General features: G+C 36.3%; 1 protein-coding gene and 1 long non-coding RNA gene across 2 annotated transcripts; one reads left to right on the top strand and one right to left on the bottom strand.

Annotated features, from left to right (window-relative positions):
- Positions 1-1211: 1211 nt before the first annotated feature.
- LOC113343718 lies at positions 1212-6423 on the top strand. The gene is made up of 12 exons (XM_026587849.1): positions 1212-1298; positions 1380-1582; positions 1822-2009; positions 2369-2587; positions 2885-3189; positions 3287-3502; positions 3672-3947; positions 5361-5508; positions 5609-5742; positions 5944-6030; positions 6100-6207; positions 6262-6423. Exons 1-12 carry the CDS (start codon positions 1212-1214, stop codon positions 6421-6423), a joined length of 2133 nt encoding a protein of 710 aa, XP_026443634.1.
- Positions 6424-12045: 5622 nt separating this feature from the next.
- On the bottom strand, positions 12046-13925 carry LOC113343628. Its single transcript, XR_003357332.1, has 3 exons — positions 13188-13925; positions 12471-12548; positions 12046-12359 (listed from the first exon to the last, which is right to left on the bottom strand). It is a non-coding gene; the product is annotated as an uncharacterized LOC113343628 (long non-coding RNA).
- Between the last annotated feature and the right edge of the window lie 6688 nt (positions 13926-20613).

Below are 20613 nucleotides of genomic sequence, written 5' to 3'. Positions count from 1 at the left end.
CGTTTTATCTCTTCCAAGGATCAGATTGCAGATATCTTTACTAAATCACTTCCTAAAGATCGTTTTGCTTTATTGCAGTCCAAGCTCACGGTTCATGATGACCCGTTGCGCTTGCGGGAGGGTATTGAGTTAACGTAATGGTTACGTATAACTTTGGAAGTTTACCATTCATAGGAGTCTTGCATTTTAGGAAACGTTGTAAAGAAAGAATTACTTGTAGAGGTCGTTACCCAGTGTGTATATAAACACACAAGTCCTGTTGTCTTGTACTTACGGAATTCTCTTAATAGAAAACATATTTCTCTTCTAAACCTAAACCCTTTCTCTAACACGTCCAAAACCTAAGTTCCAACTCTGACGGTGATTTACTTGTGCAACATGTGGTGGGGAAGCACATGAGTAGCTTCTCTCCAAATGTGCAGTCGATACTGCCTGATGAAAACGAAGATAATAAGCCTTGTGTTACTTTAGAAATGCTTCAGCAGTCTGAGCGCAAAGGGAAGGTTACTTTGAGCAGTGATTACTTGGAGGTGACATTACTTGTAAAGATGCTAGCAATGCTCTACTATCCTGGATATTCGCAGGCCCTTCAATCAGGGAACAACTGAATTCATGGACCCATCTGAAGAAACAAAACACCCGTAGCGGATTAGAATTGCTTCAGAAGCGTGAGAAGAAATATAACTTCTTACAACACTTGTGTAAGGAGAAATGCAAGTTTCTGAGTTCTAAAGAAGGTCTACTGGCAGTTGAGAGTCTTTGTGTTGAAGAGCTTAAAAAGAGGGAGAATAATACTAGAAACGCCTCTCAGAGTTTTGAGGCTGTTTTTAGCAAGCGACAGCAAGAACTTACTGAAAGGGAAAGTGATGCGATATTGATCGGTAGTGAGTTTGAGTTAGAGGCTATATCAGTTGTTCTTAGAGAAGCACAGGCTTTGAAGGATGCACCATTCGGATGCGAAGGAACCTCAGCTGATGTCACTAGACGTTTATCTGATAATGAGGAAAAAGACAAGTGGAGAATGTGTGATGTCCTCCATCAAGCAGATAATTGCATTATACAAGCAATCAACACACTGAAGGTTCAGCTATCTGCAGAGGTGGGTTTGTAACTACTTGTACCTTTTCAGCTATACTCAATGTTTTAATCTCATGTGTTATGTTCTGCAGATCTGTAAAATTGATTGGATCATAGATCAAACTGCCTTGGACATGCAAACATTAAAGCTGAAGATTGTGCCTTTGTCTTCCTACAACTTTCGGGAGATTATCCTGCCTCTTATTCAGTCATTCATGCGGGTCTGTACTTTAAGTTTATAATCAAGTCAAATTTTTTTTGAGATGTAACTTACTGATTTCATGGTTGTTTCTCTTTTCCAGGCACACTTGGAGGAACTAGTTGCCAAAGATGCTAAAGAGAAATCTGATGCTGCAAGCGAAGCACTTTTAGCTGAACTTGTACTTGAACCTAAAAAGGGAATTCAGAAAGGTGGTGATTCTAAACATAACCAGGAGAAAATGAAGGATAAGAAAAAGAAAAAGGATCACAGAAAAGCTAAGAGTTTAAAGGTTATAACTATTGGGTCTATCTTTATTTAGGGGTTCATACTTACGGACTTGTTATGTCAAGTCATATGATGGTGGCTCACTGCTTTTGTATTTTGTAGATGAATGGTGGTAGTGAGCAGCATCTCCATGCAATACCTACAGAAGAAATGTGCGCCAGTAGTTTCTTTTACCATCACAAATAATTGCAGAATTTTTTCCTCTACTTTTTATTGGTAGTGTATCTCCTTGTTTACTGTTTGTTATATTGATGCAGCCACTTCTCCATTAAGTCTGAAAGTCATCCAGATTCGGAGATTGTAGGTGGTGTTAGCGGTGATGACTTGACACAACAAGAAAAAGAATACAGACATAAAATTGAGCTTGAAGCGGAGGAAAGAAAGCTTGAAGAGATTCTGGAGTATCAGAGGAAAATTGAGAATGAGGGCAAACAGAAGCATCTAGGTGAGTTAGGTAAGAAGTGGAAGAATGTTGGACTGTGTGGCAGCTGCCAGATGGATTCCCGGTTGAATTAAACACCATCGCTTTTGTCCAGATGCATTCTGAGCAGTTGAAAAACTGTAACCATGGGGCATTTCTTCTGGTACCTTCTCTGTGGTCAACTTCTAAAAGTGGGGTTGTCTTTAGGTGTCCAGTATGAGTGGGGCCATGGTTTCTACAATGTTATCTTCAAGTATAGGCTATCGCTTGTGGCATTCATTTGTTCGAATTCTGCAATGTTAGAAATTTTTACGGAGTAGTTTGTGTTAGTTATATAAACCCTTTTAGTTTAACTGTTTGTTTGTTTGATTTCATTTTTGCAGCCGTTAATGGTGAAGCACCCGAAAGTTGCTTTGTGCCTTCTGAAGGCTTGAGAGGAAGGCAATGCAAACGGCACAACAGCTATACCAGTGTTGTAAAAGGCCGTTCCCGATCCTTGGATTCTGGAAATGATATTCGTGAACCTGGGATTCTTCAAAATCAAAGTTTTGTCGAAGAGCACGCTAGTGTAGGGGATTGGAGGACTCCTCATGTTCTCAACAGTAAGTAACATTGGACTTTGGTGTCATATACGTGTAATATTTATGCATAATGTAAAAAGACATTGAATTCCACAAACTGACGTTTAAATCCAATCTCTATTTATCTGAGAAGTTGAGAAGACTGGAACCATGCCCTCATGAGTCTTGATATACCTCCCACACTAGCTTTCCTTTAAAAAAATTTCCTGATAAGTTTTGAATCTTTACCTTTCTGGAATGGTTAGAAGATATGTTTAACATTGCTAAGCAGTTCCATTCACATTGTAATTTTAGCACTTTTTTGATGTTTGATTCCAGATACATTTCAAGCACGTCAAATTTCACCGATAGCTGGTCCAAGAATGTTGCCTCCAAAGATGTCCTCAGAATCAGATGCCCGTAGAGTTTCACAAAGTGAAACCATTTTTGGCAGCATTAATGGAACGGAGTTTTTAGGAACATGGTCTAAAAATGAAGCTGGCAAATACAAATGTGTGTGGCCTCAATTGACATCTTCAGAAGATGAAATCATTTTCAACAGCAAGAGCGGGACCGAGGTACCGGGAACAGGGTTAAAAAATAAAGCTGGCGAATATAATTGTTTTGTGAATGTTATTATACAGGTCAGACCATTCTCGCAGTCACCCTTTCGGCGATCTTTCATATGATTTATTTATTCCTTCAGCTTTTGCCTTACACTTATTTGTTGTGAAAATGCAGTCCTTGTGGCATTTAAAAGGCTTTCGCGAAGAGTTCTTAGGGGAAAAAATATCTACGCATCTGCATGTTGGGGATCCTTGCGTTGTATGTGCACTATATGACATATTCATGGCTTTAAGCAGGGCATCTACAGATATGCAGGCTGAAGCAGTTTCTCCTACCTCTCTGAGAGTTGCTCTTAGCAACTTGTATCCAAATAGTAATTTCTTTCAACAGGTAAATCATAGTTTGCAATTATACTTGATGCCATTTTATCAAGGTTTATGTTCAATTTGTATCCACAACTTCCGCACTAGCATTTTGGAAATTGGAATTTATAATCGAAGATCGCTGAATCATTATAACCAATCAAAATTCAACTGATAAGTATAGTGACAACTGGCAGGCCCAGATGAATGATGCTTCGGAAGTAATGGCAGTAATCTTTGACTGCCTTCATAGATCATTTGCTTCTGTTTCAAGTGGATTTGATATAGAATACGAAGATAAGAATGGTGATGAGTTTTGGGACTGTGAAAGTAACGCTTGTGTGGCACATTCTCTTTTTGGAATGAACATCTTTGAGAAAATGCATTGCCACAGTTGTGGTTTGGAGTCGAAGCATCTGAAGTACACTTCATTCTTCCACAACATCAATGCTAGTGCACTTAGAACAGCAAAGGTATCTCTCTAGTGGGCATTGCCATTTTGTTTAAAACTTGTCATTTCATTGGCGAAGAGGTAGAAACATTAATCATTTAATTGTTTGATACTTATTTTTTCAAAATTTTATTTTACTACTAGTAGAAACGCAGGCGCGATGCGACTGCCCGTTTCTTTTCTTCGCTACTCAATGTGATTGGATATTTCTATAATTGTTGTGCATTCTCATTTTCCACACGAAATCAAGCTAGCTCAATAGTTCAAGGACCCGATAATTTGTGGGTAAGAATTTATCAAGGAAAGTGAAGGCTCATAGCTTAAACCTCGTCACAATAATATTACATTCAAAATACTTGTCTTCCACTGTAAGAATTTGGGTAGTCATGTATGCGGTACCCATTAATCCCAGCCAAAACAAACACATGCACAAAGCACAATGTTCCTGCCATATCATATACTTATCGCTGGAAACTAACTATTTACCACGACGAAGGCACGAACATGTGGGTGTTCATTGAGAGATGGTCGGTTTATACCTCTAATGCTAAATAGTTCTTACCAGCACCCTAAAAATGTTAACCTAGTGTACAACTTGACACATGTCTGCAACGTGTGGAATTAAGCAGTGACAACGTGTGGAATTAAGTAGTGACAAATAAAGATAGGAAAGCAAATTATGTGTTTCCGTTTTTCCTTCGTTCAATGGATCAAACTCTAAACGGCAATTGGAATCTCCTGTATCACCTTATTCCAAATCTACAAACACGCACAACACTCGATTTCTCTTTGTCTTAATCTGAAGGTACTCGGCCATCACCATCTCTTCTCTTTTTTGTTCTCCATTTTCCTTACCGATACCGAACCACATCAATGCTTTTTAGGGTGGAAACTTCAATCCGTTTTTTTCTTTTTACACATCAAACTTCAATCTCATCTAAATCCATAGGTTACATTTGTTTTTATTTTTACCTTTTTTTGATTTTTAATGAGATCGTTTTCGTTAAGATACATTAAATAAGAAACTTTTGAAGTTGTGGATGCTAGGATCCGGTTTATCATGATCTCTACTTTTTACAGTTTGTTGTTCCACTCAAACGTGGAGAAATGAAAAAGATGCTAACAGAAATAGAGAGGGGAGAAAATGCCAGAAAGTGAGAAAAATCGTCTCCATTTTACGGAGTTGCCTAGATATTACGATGAATCTTGTCTCTTTACTGTATGGAAACAATAAGGCTAAAAATAGTAGTCGAACAGAAATTAACGGGATTCGAACCCGGCACCACATTGTCGCCCTTTTACATATCTATCATTCGATTCATTCCTCCAGGGTTGGTTTAAGTTGAAGGGTAGTTTCGACAATCCACCATGCTACACCAAAACCACCCAAAACGGGGCCTTTTCTTTATTATAGTAAGATAACTTATGTCAGCAGAGTCTGGGTGCGGATAGCTCTTTTGGCGAGCTTTTGTATAACGTTCAGATGAATCAGCAGTTAGCATGTGACCCAGAGTCCGGTGGCTGTGGAGAACTCAATTACATTCATCAGTTTCTTTCAACTCCACCACATGTGTTCACAGCAGGTTAGCAAATTAAATTGGTGAACTGATCAGTTGCTCATGAAAATGTTAGTTTAGGTTTCTTGTTTGTAACCCTTAGAATTATATTTTTTCCACATTCCAGTTCTTGGTTGGCAGAATACACATGAGTGCGCAAATGACATATCAGCAACACTGGCTGCCCTGACCACTGAATTAGATTTCGCTGTCCTATATCGTGGGCTGCTTCCAGGGAACAAACACCGCTTAGTTTCAATGGTATGATGAAATAACATATTAATCTTTAACAAAAATATGAAAAATTCTGTGTCCTTGCAGAATCATAATTCTTTGCTGCACTATGGTTTTCTATATCTTTAATAAGGAGAAATTTGTGTCCTTTCTTATGACCCATCTCCGCACATTTTTTGGCAGAAAGTTTTTACATTTGGCCCCTGAAATGGTCATGTATTTTTGTAGGCCTGCTATTATGGACAGCATTATGGCTGCTTTGCATACAGTTGTGAACAAGACCGATGGACAATGTATGATGACGAAACTGTCAAGGTACCGCTCTGTCTTCAAATTCTTTCTTTTAAAAATCAAATTGGGGTTTCCAGGTAACAATTTCATCAGCTAGTAGGATTTGTTCGGGTAATCGGCGGATGGGATGACGTAATTCTCATGTGTGAAAGAGCACATTTGCATCCTCATATTCTTTTATTTGAAGCGGTAGATGAAGAGGTAGATTAAGTTATACCTAAAGTGACTAACAAGTTACCATCCAACTGTTTACAGGCAAAACTGAACCACCCTGCTTTTATTAGAAGTTTAGTTAATGATACTAAAGTTTTGAATGGCTCTTTTTGTGATGTTTTGTATAGCCATCGTTATATGGAAGCTAATTATGCTGAATATTTGGCAAAGGCAGCTCTAGGTAAGGTCTTTCATTTGTCCTGACTCCTTAATTTGTTTACCACCACGAGAACTTGTAATTAATGTTCTGGATGAAGACACCAGGGGAAGGCCATGTCCCTGTTTTGTGAGGCCCAACTAGATTTCTGATGTTATGCGTGAGTTTTTTTGTTTTTTTTTTTGGGTACATGAACTTTTGATGAGAAAGGTTAAGATATCTTCATTTAAATTTCAGACTAAAATTACTAGATGGATTAAATGCGATTCATATTTCATAATCGCCACAATGGTTGACTGTGACTTCGAGATTAGACAAAAAATGCAGGAGCATGGCGAAGCAAATTTCGCATCATAATATCCAAAAAGAAAAAACAAGTGTCATGTATGTGGCTTGCTGTAGGTCGTGATTCACGTGAAAATATTAGACCTCGCTTACTGACTACAGTAGAGTTTTGGGTGCATCATAGGGAGCGCCAATTGTCTCTCGGCAGTGTTGGAGTATGGAATTGGTGCATGTCACTTATGAGTTCGTGCAAGGATTATATGGGAAGTAAATTCATCCATAAGTCATGGATAATCCACAAAATATGGACCAAAAAAGGCTACTATGGTGTTTTGAAGAGTCCACAAGACCATCAGCTCCATTAGGTACCCCTCAAATTTGAGGGGTTGTTGTGGAGAGTCCATCCGGTTGGTGGATGACCGGATACGTTATCTGGACACTTAATGTCCGGATGAATATATTTTTTAAAAAATTTTTTCTCTTCCAGTCACTAACTGACCGGATGGAATTTATTATTTTTTTCTCTTCCGGTTGCATTCTGAATTAAGCTAAGGTTTCTTTCACATAAGCAACATATATAAGCGTTGCTAACTCCAAAATTTTGAATCCGGCCACGTTTTGGACGGATGGATTACTTTTTTATATTTTTCACCCATAGTGGGATTTAGTTCCGGATGTCAATATTTTAATACTTTCAAAATATACTGGTTGTTTTTGTTAAAGCTATTGAGTGCAAATACATGCACGGATGCATGCACCCCTTAAATAACTAGAGCGCACATTCCTCTCCTCTGTATACTCGTTGAATATAAAATCCGATATAGTAATTTTTTAAGGATTTATTTCACTTTGTAATTTAATTTGAACAATTAAGTAAGCAAAGAAATTTTCTCTTTCTTTATCAAGTCTTTTTAAAACCCAAAAAAGATAACCAGCAGCTTAATTCTTCTCTTGGAATTGGAAGGATTATCACTTTCTTTTTTCTTTTTTGATTTCCACATCATCGATATTAATTTTGGTATCCATAATCATCCGGATGTAATGGATGCTTTTGGTGATTAATTTTCGGGGTAATTTGCGTTACCTCCATTGGAAAAATTGCTAATTTGCGTTACCTTCACTACAGAAATTAAATTTGTAAAACCTCCCCTCGTTAAAAATTCCATCCATTCCATGTCAGTCGACTCAGCAAAAATATACACCTCGTAAAAAAAAATTATTTTCTCACAAACTACCGAAAAAACCCTCATCTTCTTCAAACAAAGAAAGAATTGGGAAATATCTCACCTTAATTCTCTAAGGTTGCTTTTTGATTGCATTCTAATTCATCTTATTGGACATCAACGGTACTCGAACAGTTTGTGCTCTTCATTTTAAGAGTGTTGCCATTAATGTTGATTATTGGTAGGTGGATATGTTATTCTATTAACATATATGTGTACCAAATCTCCTCTACAAAGGGCTCTGCTATTGTAAGTTTTAACACTAAAGACCATCCTAGACAGTAGAATAGCAAAATGAATCAGTTTACATCAAGAAGAAGATTTTGCTAACTGAGTACTTTTATCGAACAATTGGTTAACATTTCTCCGGTCATGTTTCTGTATATCAAATCTTACAGATCTCCGATTCCAATACCCTGCAAATTCACATCAAATACTCGGACAACCCCCATTGTTGAGTTAGCCACGATCTCATAAAACTCTCATATCAAATTGATGTCAAAACTCTGTATTTAGTTGTTGCGAATCCATGGCAACATCAACAATTCTTCAAATTCATTGCAGTTTCAGTTTATGACAAACCCATCGAACTCACAAGGACAACACCTTCAAAGATTCCTGAATCATCTACTAATTAATTACAAATTTAAATCAAACCCACCTTGTAATTTACCAGAACCCTTAATCATCCACTGCCCCTCTCAAATCAATGATATAAAAGTAATCTCTTGGCTAATATCTCCATCGGTTCCTCCATCAACATCAAGACTCAATGCTAGAAACTTTGAATTCTTCTCAGCTCTTCGATCTGATTTCTCTTTCTCAATTTCAACAACTGTATCTATGGAAGCAGTAGCAGCAGTTGTTTACCCTCTCTCCTCGGCGTCGAACCCTCACCAAACTCTACTATATCAATGGAAGTTCTAGAAGCAGTCATGCCTCTCTTATCGGCGTCAAACCCTTATCAAACTCCTAATCGCCCATCCGGCTGCTGCTGATGGTTTGGGGAAAGAGAAGGATAGTCTTGTTTTTCATTTCAGAAAAAGAAAGACGGAGAAAAACAAAGACGAGATCGAGATGATGAGGGTATTTTCGGTAGCTAAATACCACGTGTTTGTTTTTGTCCATCTTTACATAGCCCGTGACTCAGCTAACTGACCCTTTGATGGAACTCTTAATGAGGGGAGGTTTTACTAATTTAATTTTCGTAGAGAAGGTAACGCAAATTAACAATCTTTTCAGGGGAAATAACACAAATTACCCCTTAATTTTCCTCTGCAATTTGCTTCTGGATCAAGTTTTAAGATAAAAAAAAAAATGGAACAAGATTTAGTTTATCGATGCTATAAGTGTACAACTTAGAGCATTGTGGCAGGCAACACATGTTCCTAGAAGAAACATAATCGACAATACCATCATTGCTCATGAGATAATATAAATCCTACTTGGAGATTTTTAGGTAATGATGGTATCAGTTCTTGTGGCAAAGTGTGGATTGGTTGGGATCCTTCTGTGATTCAGGTCTCTTCATTCTTCCTCTCAAGCTATATCTGTTGATGTTTCGTATGACTCTAAATTTAACTTTACTGCTACTTTTATTTATGGGAAAAATTATTATCTATCTAGAGTTAGTTCGTGGGACTCTTTGAAGGCATTTGCTAGTTAGGTACCTTAATTATGAACGATTTTTTGGGGACCATGGTTTTTTTTTTGGACCATGGTTTTATTTTGGGTAAAGACATTAGAAGTAAATCTAGGTCACCCCTTATCTAAATATTTATATTAATACCTAAATTACCCTCCTGATTAATTTTGGGTGATGATTAGTTAGTGTTAATAATAGTTAGTGTAATGATTAGTGAGATGATTAAGTTAAAGATAATTAGTGAGATTAAAAAATCAGATGAGTTTTTTTTTAAAGAAGTAGAATTATTGAGAGAGTAAAGTACTAAAGTTAGAGAAGATGGAGAAGGAAAACATGAAAAACGATGGATTTTACCAACCACAACCGGAGGAAGGGTATTTGGGTACCCAGGTATGCTTCAAACTTAGATAATGTTGGTTGAATTGCTCCAAACTTTCAAAAAAATGAAATTTTTTATGTAAATTTGGGCCAGTTCGGTTAACCATATGTTGACATATGGTTAACCGAACACATCTGAAAGTGTAGTTCGGTTACCATATGTCAAGAACATGTAACCAAACACACCTGAAAGTGTAGTTCGGTTACGTTTTCCAAACACGCAGGTTACCGAACTCGCTCGTTAACGGAGGTTTTGGTCGTACAGTGCAATGTTCGGTTACCTAGGATAAACTGGTAGGTAACCGAACTTTGAACTTGACAATTTATTTGAGTACATCTTGTGTGTTCGGTTAGTTCGCAAACTTCAACGCAACCAAGTTCCCAACCGAACTTCAGGTTAAAAGTAACCTAGTGTTAGAAGTTCGGTTGGTTCGCAAACTTCAACATATTTTGCGAATCAACCAAACTGGGCTTATAGGTAGAGTTCGGTTACAAAGAAAACTTAATAATTTTGCGAATGAACCGAACTTATGGACTTGTATTGTTCTAATACAAGGAGTTCGGTTAAAAGTATTTTTTGCGAATCAACCGAACTTTGAGTTCGGTTAAGAAAAAAATAATTTGTGATAACCGAACTTTTTACTGAAAAAAAAAACTCCATTAAACCTCTCTGCAACTTCCATTTTCAACTCATTTTGATGATTAGTTCTCATTTATTCAACCAAAAACGAATGACAAGTAATGGGTTTGTGAGAATATCTTTGTTAATGTTTTAAATTAAGCTATATATATAGTGATGGTGGTAATCGGAGGTGGTGGTGGTAATCGGTGGTTGTTGGTGGTGATAATTGGAGGTGGTGGGGGTGGTAATCGGCGGTGGTGGTAATCAGTGGTGCGTGGTGGTGGTGGTAATCGGCGGTAGTGGTAGTGGTAATCGGTGGTTGGTGGTGGTGGTAATCAGCGGTGGTGGGAGGTGTGGTGGTTATATATAGAGCGAGATGGTTATTGTGTTGGTTTTAAATTAAATTAGGTTAAGGGTAGGTTAGTCATTTCAATATTCTAGGACACTCCTTATAACTATAGGGAAGGTGCCCTAATAAGACCATGGTCCCCCAAAAAAACCATGGCTCCTAAAAAATCATTCTTAATTATATACCCCTAGTTTTAAGGCCCAACAAAAATATCCTTATCCAACAATAAATATACTCCTATCATTTAATAACTTTATCCATTTAAAATTTGATTAACTTAATACCCTCACCCTTAAAATATTTTTCTATAATTCAAAATACAACAAATTTCTTTCTCTACCAATTCACCACCACCATTACCACCTTTCCACCACCACTAGCACCACCACAAATCACCACCACCACCACTTCACCACCACAAATCACCACCACCACCACTTCACCACCACCACTGGTCCATTGCCACCGCTAGTACACCAAAACCGCCACCACCACCACCGTCGCCGCCACCGCCGCCACCAAGATTTGATGTCAACAACCAAAGTTGATACCAAAAATAAAAATACGGTGTCAACAACTAAAGTTGATCCCCAGAATTAAAAATTCAAAAAATATTCAGATTATGTACGGTGTTAACAAGCAGAGTTGATCCCAAAAATATGGTGTCAACAACTGAAGTTGATCCCAGAATTAAAAATTCTGAAAATGTTCAGATTACATACGGTGTCAACAACTATAATTGATCCCAAAAATATGGGATCAACAACCAAAGTTGACCCCAAAATTTAATGTCAACAACCAATGTTGATTCCAAAATTAAAAATTTTAAAAATATTTAGATTATATATAGTGTCAACAACCAAAGTTGTACCAAAATAAAAATTCAGAAAATTTTCAAAATGTATGGTGTCAACAACCAAAGTTGATCCCAAAATATGGCGTCAACAAACAAAGTTGATCCAAAAATCTAGTGTCAACAACCAAAGTTGATCCCAAAAAATTGTTATACTAAAATTAGTGAACATGATGTGAATCGAACACGCATCTCCTGACGTGGAGTCAGGCGTGCTACCATTACACCACATATTCGACTTAATGTGCACCAAATAATACAAAAATGTTAATCTACTTATATTACCTACTAAAAACATGACTTAAATCGCGATAGATAGTCAACAGAGTCCAACATGAAATCATTTATATCTTAATTAGCTAATTGCGTGTCTATATATATTTATGCACTAAATTTTTTTCTCTTATTGGAAACAATGATAAACAACTAAAACACATGATAACAATTATTAATTCAAACACAAGCCAACATAGTAAAAATCTACTGACCACATCAGACACAACCTAAATCGTCCATCAATGCCTCTGAGATTCTGTTTGCCTGGACCAGGATTGTAGCTTACTACAAGATCAGAAGAATCACCGTTCATCTTTCAACCATCAACTCCAAGGGACATAGCAGCACGTTTCTGAGCATCACCATCCATATTACAAAAATGAGCAAAGAGAACCTAATATGAAAATTAACTTAGAGATGTACGTATATTTGTCGATGATTAAGTTAGAGTCGACATACGCACCATCACCTATATTGCTGCAGACAACAATAATTGTCGACGATTAAGTTAGAGTCGACATACGCACCATCACCTATATTGCTGCAGACAACAATAATCACAGTAAACATCTCTCTTGGGATACATAAATATGACAAAATGATCCATGAAATGTTCAAATATCCATTCAAAGGGTGACATTAAATCTAATTAGAAAATAGAAAACGCATAGAAAATCTAATAACACAACAAGATGGAAATGCACATCAAAATTAACCTACACCTAATCCTATACAACCAAACAGTTTAAAAGAAGCAAAACAAGGTCCACATATACAAACAAGAATAACCATTAAGGACTCGTATATGGCCCCTATAAAAACACATACATGGCTTGATTCAGCATTTACACCCACAATTCTTAGCAAGCTCTGTTGACATGAAAACATATTGATCAAGCTCATACAAACCATATTACTACAAATCACCACCACCATCCTCTCCACTACCTGCACCACACTACTGAAAAACACCTCCGCCCCCTCCTCTATGCTCATATGCCTAGCAAGTAGTCACATACAAAGCAAATACTAATGAAACCTACTAATTTGCAATTTGCAGATTCCAGTGAGATGCTACCAATTCTAAATAACATTGGAATGAGCCAGCAGCAATACCACAAACTGCCTATTTTGAGACTTCAATATATACCAGAATTTATTATTCGAGCTTAGTACTTACCATCTGAGCAACCATCATTAAGCTCAACAGTAGCACCAAAAAGGTGATTTCATGAATTCCACTGTTATCAACAGAAACAACGCCTCTAGAAGTACCAGTACCCGCACCACCACCACCACCACATGCATAACATGGAATTAAAATAGCTAACACACAATTATGAACCCCTAAATTTTTGAAAATCGAAAGTATATTAAATTCATAAAGATTTGACGGGTACTATAGATTTAGATCCACCATTTACAAATATGAAATTCATTTTAAAATCATATGAAATCGATAAACACAACTGAAACACAGATAATGAACCCTAATTTTTTTTTGATGAAAGTGGTTTCCTAAATTTTCCCGTCATCTTTCACTCACAGTAAGAATCACCAAAACATAACAGATCGAAAGATTAAATGTGAATGTTTTGAAAACTCTAAAACAAATCAGAGATTATATCATCGATTCGATTGAATAAATGAAAACTTATCTTCTTCGATGGATTTGTTGACGAAATAGATGAGGTTTGATGTTAATCCACTCCGACGATGATTATTCTGGATTTCTTTGGATCTGATTTTAAAAATCAATTATAGAATAAGAAAAAGGTTTCATATGTTACTGATACTTCTCGATTGTCGGCGGCGAATGTGGGAGTATTTGCAGAGTTGGTGACGATGGAGATGCTGGTGGTGGTGGGAGTGGAGCGATGGAGATGGGTTCGCTGCTAATTAGAAAAGAAACGGAACTGTAACTATGAATAGATAAAAGTAGGAATTACCAGGTACTAATATAGTAGTCTTAGTTAGTGGCAGGTCCATCCACTAAAGCCCAGTAACCAGAGGTCCAAAGATTTAAATAAAAAAAGAAATTGGACCAAAAAGTTTAACTCCAGGTCCATATACGTGTGAGAAAGTCATGTACTTTTTTTGATATCTCCAAAATACCCCCTAGTGTAATAGAATATAAATTTTAGATGAACCATTTTTTTTCCAGATTCGTTTTTTTTTTCTCTTTCCTCTCGCTGCTAGTAGAGAAAATCTTCTTCTTTTTTTCGTTCTCTCCCGTTTTGTCTACCAGAGAAGAGATAATCCCATGAAGATTTTTGCAAGATATAGATCGATCCGCGAATCCAAGCTCGATTATTTATATGAAGTTTTTGGTAAGTTGATTTTCTTACTGTTGATGTTAGTCTAGGTTTTTTTTTAATCAATTTTCTTCTAGTAATGTTTATCTTAGGGTTTCTAGTATCTAATAGTTTTATGGATGTTTGATTATGTTTTGATCTCTATGCTTGATTGTTTATTTTTTTATAAAATAGTTCAGATCTAGACGGATGATCACCTTTTTTGTTCATTTCGTCAGTAGATTTGATTATATCAGTTTCATTTTATTGGTTCTAGATTTTTTTCAGTTCATTTTTGTGTATGAACCAACAGTACATATCTACAGTACTGACAAAAACCTAGCTTTATAAACTGATTTTGATGATTTACAGTTTTTGTTATTAATTTATTAGGTTTTAGATCGGCTTTGATTTTGTTTTACTCATGGATTCATCACTTAATTTGTATGATTCAGCAGTACATATATCTCTTGATTCCTTGGAGAGAAATTAAGACTTAAGATTTTTGGGTTACGGAAATAGGAATTGAACTCGGCTTTTTGTGTGTTTACGATCTTTATTCTTGATTCGTTAATTTTTTTACTTCAATTTTTATAAAAATACTTCAGATCTAGATACATAATCATGTTTTAGGTTCATTTCATTAGTATATCTGATTTTTTAGTTTCATTTTGTTGGTCTTTGGTTTGTTTTTAATTTGCTTTTGTGTATTAATCATCAGTACGTATATGATGTACTGGTGGTTTTTGATGAAAATAGTCCAGATCTAGTTATAAAATCAAGTTTTACGTTCGTTTCATTTGGAGATCTGATATTTTAGTTTCATTTTGTTGGCTTTTGGTTTTGTTTCTGTTTGGTTTTGTGTATTAACCATCAGTACGTATATGACGTACTGATTTTCTGTGTTTACTATGCATCTATATGTTTTGCTTGTGTATTAACCATCAGTACGTATATGACGTACTGTTTTTATGAATCTTAATCGTAATTATTCGATTTTTTGATTAGATTATGATGTTTTTAGCTTATTTGAACTCTCAATTTGATTTTCTTGTTATTTTCGTTCTTTATTTTCTAAGAAAATCATGCTTGTTTATTGTTTCAAGGGTATTGTCTAGCAGTACATATGTCGCATACTAATACAAACTACTTTTGATTCTGTTTTATTCTTAGTTTTATCACTTGTTGTTGTTTGATCCATAAGTACATATCTTCCATACTGAAATAATACTCTTTCGATTCTGTTTTTTTATAGATTCATTCCATGCAGTTATTTTTTAGTTCATGAATCAGCAGTACATATGTGGCATACTGATACAAACTGCTTTTTGATTATGTTTTATTCTTAGTTTTATCACTTGTTGTTGTTTCATCCATAAGTACATATATGCGATACTGAAATAAGATTCTCGATTTAGTTATTTTTCTTCATGGAGTTGTTTTAGACAGTGAATTAACAATACATATATTGAATACTGAAAAAGTTGCTCTTTGAATCTGTTTTATACATAGATTTTAGTCAGTTAATTCTTATGATTTTGTCAACACATATATGGAATACCGAAATAAAACTGAACCATCGTTAGGTAGTATTAATCTTGATGTTGTCATATTACTTGTACTATTCATTTTTGTTCTGTTATTCATATATTGATTGTTGTTATGTTTTAATTGTTACATTTTGGTCACATTTACAGGTTCAATATGTCTGATGTTACGAGTGTTGGCGCTTTTTGGAGGAAGTGGTCCAATGGGAGTGGATCACTAGAGAGATCCTATTTTTTTTTTAACCTGTAAGCAGTGTAGCAGATATGTACTCAAATTATGTAAGCAGTGTAGCGGATATGTACTCAAATTTCATAAACTGTGTAGCAGATATGTACTCGATATAATGAGCATGTAGACACACACGTTTGGTAGTCAGGGTATTGTGGTCATTTTCACGTTTTAATTAATTATGGACCTTTATATAAAAGAAAATTCTGGTTGGACCCTACTATAAATAACCTTATGGGTTTAGGACCAAACAAGAAATTTTCCTAGATAAAAACGATATGAGGGCAAATTTGGAATAAATAAAAACCTTAATGGACCCCTGATGGACTTAGGAATGGAGAGGGGTATTTTTATTGTACGATAAAGGTATTTATAAAGCCCATGAAAAAAAGGGACATTTATATAATTACCACTTGCTAGTTTCAATAGTAAAACTTGGGTTGTTCTAGGAGATTTCAATTCTCTACTTTATCCTCATGATAGGGTGGGAGGGGCTGAAGTGATGGCTTACCATTATGCTGATTTTCAAAGTTGTACTGATTCTTGTCACTTATTGTTTGATCTGCTTTTCACTGGTTGTTTCTATACTTGGTCAAACTATCAGCAAAATGGGGGTATTATAAGATCAAAAATTGACAGGGTCTTAATTAATATTGAGTGGATTTGGTATTTCCAAAATTCTTCTGCTGAGTTTCTTCTTCCAGGAATTTCTAATCTCTCCTAGTATTATTTCTATTTTTGAGAAGAGAAGACATGGACCTCCCACTTTTAGATTCTACAATTATCTTATTGAAGAGGAGGATTTCATGAATTTAATTAGGAATGTGTGGAAGGAATCAGTTAGAGGTAATCCAATGTATATCTTAGTAACTAAACTTAAAGCAAAGAAGAGTATAAGCTTGTGGAAAAAAGAAAGATTCAGGTCTGTATCTGCTCAGGTATCCAAGCAAAGGAGGTTTTAGATGCTACTTAAAAATTGTTATAAGAGCAACTCGTAAATCAAGATTTAGCTGGAAGGGGAAGGACCTATGTACAAGAATATGCTAAGTTAAGAAGATATGAGGAGGTTGAAGCTAAGCAGAATTCTAGAATTAAATGGTTGCATCTGGGAGATTCCAATGTGTCTTTCTTTCATAACTCTTTAAAAGAGATAAGTTCAAGGAATAACATTCTTGTTCTTTATAACGAGTCTTTCTTTTCTTCTTTGTTTGACTCTCAAACTAGTGGTGATAACCAGAGTTGCAATTTTGAAAATATTAATATTCCTAGCTGTGTTAATCAAGATGGTATTTCTGAGCTGGCAAAGGATGTTTCTAGAGAGGAAGTTGTCATTGCTTTAGCTTCAATTTGTTCAAACAAAGCTTCCGGGCCAGATGGGTTTTCTAGCCATTTCTTCAAAGCTTGTTAGGATATTGTTGGTGGTGATTTTTTTGCAGCTATTCAGAATTTCTTCTCTAAACCTGGAATGCTTAAAGAAGTAAATAACACTTTCATTACGCTTATTGCTAAGATTGATAATCCCTCAAAAGTTGCTGATTTTATACCCATATCTTGTTGTAATGCCATATATAAGTGTATCACAAATTTTTTATCTTTATGGATGAAGCATGTTCTCACTAATTTAATTAGTCCTAATCAATCTGTTTTTATCTTTGGGAGATCTGAAAAAGCGTGGGTCTAACAACCACACGCAATATTTCGTTTGGAAATTTGTATGGACAAACTCCAATATAATTTCCAAGAGAATCAACTAGACAGTTGATAAGCACGTAAGTGCTACATTTTATACCCATATTTATATTAGCTAGGACTTGATTTATTGGCTAATAACACCATTTTTAGTGCTTTTGTAGAAAGTACAAGTGAAGTCAATCATCCGGAGAATAAACTCCTAAGTTGCGGCTTAAAGGGCGTTTGCGACAAAGATCACTCATCGTTACAGATGGCTAAAGAACTTTAATGTGGCTGGCCTGGTATTACTATATCAGCACCACTCAAGCCTGGCCCCCTCGTGACTATAAAGAGGATGTGAGACGTGGCACACTCTATTGCCACATCTTCTATCGGTATACTCTAAAAGCTTCATCAATATTTTCTCTACTTTACCAAAACAAGAGGAAAACTCATTTCTGAATCAAGCTGGTTGTGCGAGCATCATCATTACCAACAATCAATAGAGGGAATGGAATCGGCAGAGAGCGATGTTGGAGCTCAGTTAGAAGAGTTCGAATTTGAGAAGACAAACAGATGGGATTTCAGATTTTTGAACAAATAGAATTGATTTTGGCCTTTGGGATTGGTTGTGTCGTGGAATCATCCAAGAAGGAGTTGTACTTTGGAGTTGGAGATTTAATCGCGGCGAGTGAACGACAACAACAATAACAAAAGAGAAAGGGGTTCGATTTATCGAAGGTTATAGGTTGGATTCAAGCCTAGAAATCATCGAGAAGAGCAAGGAGAAGAAGCTACTCAACAACAACAGATTTGGGGTTTTTGAAGTTTATTTGAAATATGGCATGGGTGGTGATTCAATTGACTTGATTTAGTGCCTTCAAAATGATTTCGCTTGTGAACTGGTGATGCTCAAGTATCTCTTCTCAATCGATTTGTTGTGGACATATGGGGTTCTCAGTTTGCTAGTATGAACTGAATTTGAAGATAACACTTCTAAGCATTCTTAAATTGTTCTGTACAACGGCAACAACAGATGGAAGTGGGGTTGTTGTTGTGTCCGGAGCTGGGTATAAATGGAGTTTATCGACTGAGAAACAAAAGCAGCAACAAGAGGCAGTGGTGATGTTCTCTGCAATTCAATGAGGTCGCTGCAATTCGTGATTTCTTACACAACAGATCTGGGGGTTCAATGCGGTTAATGGGATGTGAATGGAGATTTATGAGAGGATGCAGATGATTGAATGAAATAGAAGTTTGTGCAGTGATGGTGGAGATGGCTGGTTTATACTTCGAACTCTTGGTCTCGATTGAAAAGTAATTTGGCAGAAGAGAAGCGTGGTTCTGGATGGGTTAGAGCAGTCGAGCAAAAGCAACATAGAACTGTGGCTTCCATTGTTACATCTGCAGGCTAATGATGATGAGATAAAAGAGTACTGATGGCAGCAAACAAAGAAAGAAGTGCAGGTGATGGCTGGTCAAAATTTGCAGAGAAGAAGTCTTATCTGCTGGTGGTTTAGCCGAGATAAAGATGTCAGTACAGTGGTTTGATCAGTCTGGTATGCTTATTGCAAGTGCAACTAAGTTGTAGACGGGAGTAATTTGGCTTAAATTAGGCTAATGTGATCGTCGGGCTTTGTCTACCAAGGTAAGCAGTGGTGATGGCTAAATGGCAGCCAATCGGTGACAATTTTCAGTTGAGACAGAAACCGGAGGCATGGTCAACGGTGCATGGACCTGGTTTTGGAAATTGTAGTCATTTATGGAAATAGATGGCTATATATCAACAAAGAACGAATATTTTCTTTCCTTAGTGGTGAACATTGCACCCCCACCAATTGGAAATACACCTCAATTAGTGGCACGAGATTGGCAAGATTGCATGCAAGAAATGATACGCATTGGTTCTTGGAAAGAGGGGGATATATTGGTGAGGAAGTGAGGAAAAGAAGGCAGGACGGCGACAGAGCCGAAACAAGGAGAAGGAAAATGAGGTGCGGCTGTGAAGATACAGAAGGCGAGAACGACTGATTTCATCGTGGTGATGGCGCGATTGTTATTGGTTTATCTTTCTAATCTCTTAGTCATTTATTTTGTATGGGTTTTGAGAAACTCATAGCTATGTTCTAATTTCTTTGTAACTAGGGTTTATGTTGAAACCACTTTGGAGCATTAGACCACCTTGATTGAAAACATATATGGTTTTGAGGCTATTTTGATTTGAATAAATTAATTTCATGATCTTATTTATTGATAATCGAAATATGAGTTGTCGCTTCACCGGTTTTGTATAACCTTTGCGCATAATTGTTAGGATCGAAAATATATTTGTCTACTTATTTGATATTCCATGCTTGGGTTAAATCTTTTGATGGGATATGCTTAGAATAGCCGGGTATTATTTGTGAACCTATAATTAGTTTCGTATAATTTTCTCGCTAACGCAATTTGATGGTGCATGCTTTGGTTCAATCTTTTGATGTGCCATGCTTAGGGTGTCCCAGTGATATTTGCGATTCTAATACGTATAATAGGTGATGTCGATAGAACGAACGATAAATAATTCATGGATTATATTTCATTTCAGTAATTGAGTAGAAGTTTTGGTGGATACTATAAACCCTGGTTACCGACTTTTCCATTGGATTCGTTTAGTTTATTTAATTTATTTTCTTTGTTTTTACAATTCTAAAAATATCAAATACATCTTTTGTTGGTTAATCGATTAAGAATATTGGTTACAATATTTCCACCGCTCCTTGTGGGAAAGACCCGTACTTGCCTCTGTCTACTAGTGGGACACCGTGCGATTGCGATTATTTATATAGGCATCTCCGGAGTCTATCAACAGTCAGACTCAATCAA

Source organism: Papaver somniferum, unplaced genomic scaffold, assembly GCF_003573695.1.
Source record: "Papaver somniferum cultivar HN1 unplaced genomic scaffold, ASM357369v1 unplaced-scaffold_65, whole genome shotgun sequence".
NCBI classification, from domain to species: domain Eukaryota; kingdom Viridiplantae; phylum Streptophyta; class Magnoliopsida; order Ranunculales; family Papaveraceae; genus Papaver; species Papaver somniferum.
This window is presented reverse-complemented; position numbering and strand designations above follow the sequence as displayed.

Excerpts from the sequence above, each read along its gene's own strand:
- LOC113343718 (XM_026587849.1), top strand. The coding sequence starts at position 1,212 with ATGCAAACATTAAAGCTGAAGATTGTGCCTTTGTCTTCCTACAACTTT. Across the intron at positions 1,583-1,821 it reads TTAAAGGTTATAACTATTGG|CCACTTCTCCATTAAGTCTG; the intron begins GTCTATCTTTAT and ends ATATTGATGCAG. Across the intron at positions 2,010-2,368 it reads GGGCAAACAGAAGCATCTAG|CCGTTAATGGTGAAGCACCC; the intron begins GTGAGTTAGGTA and ends TCATTTTTGCAG.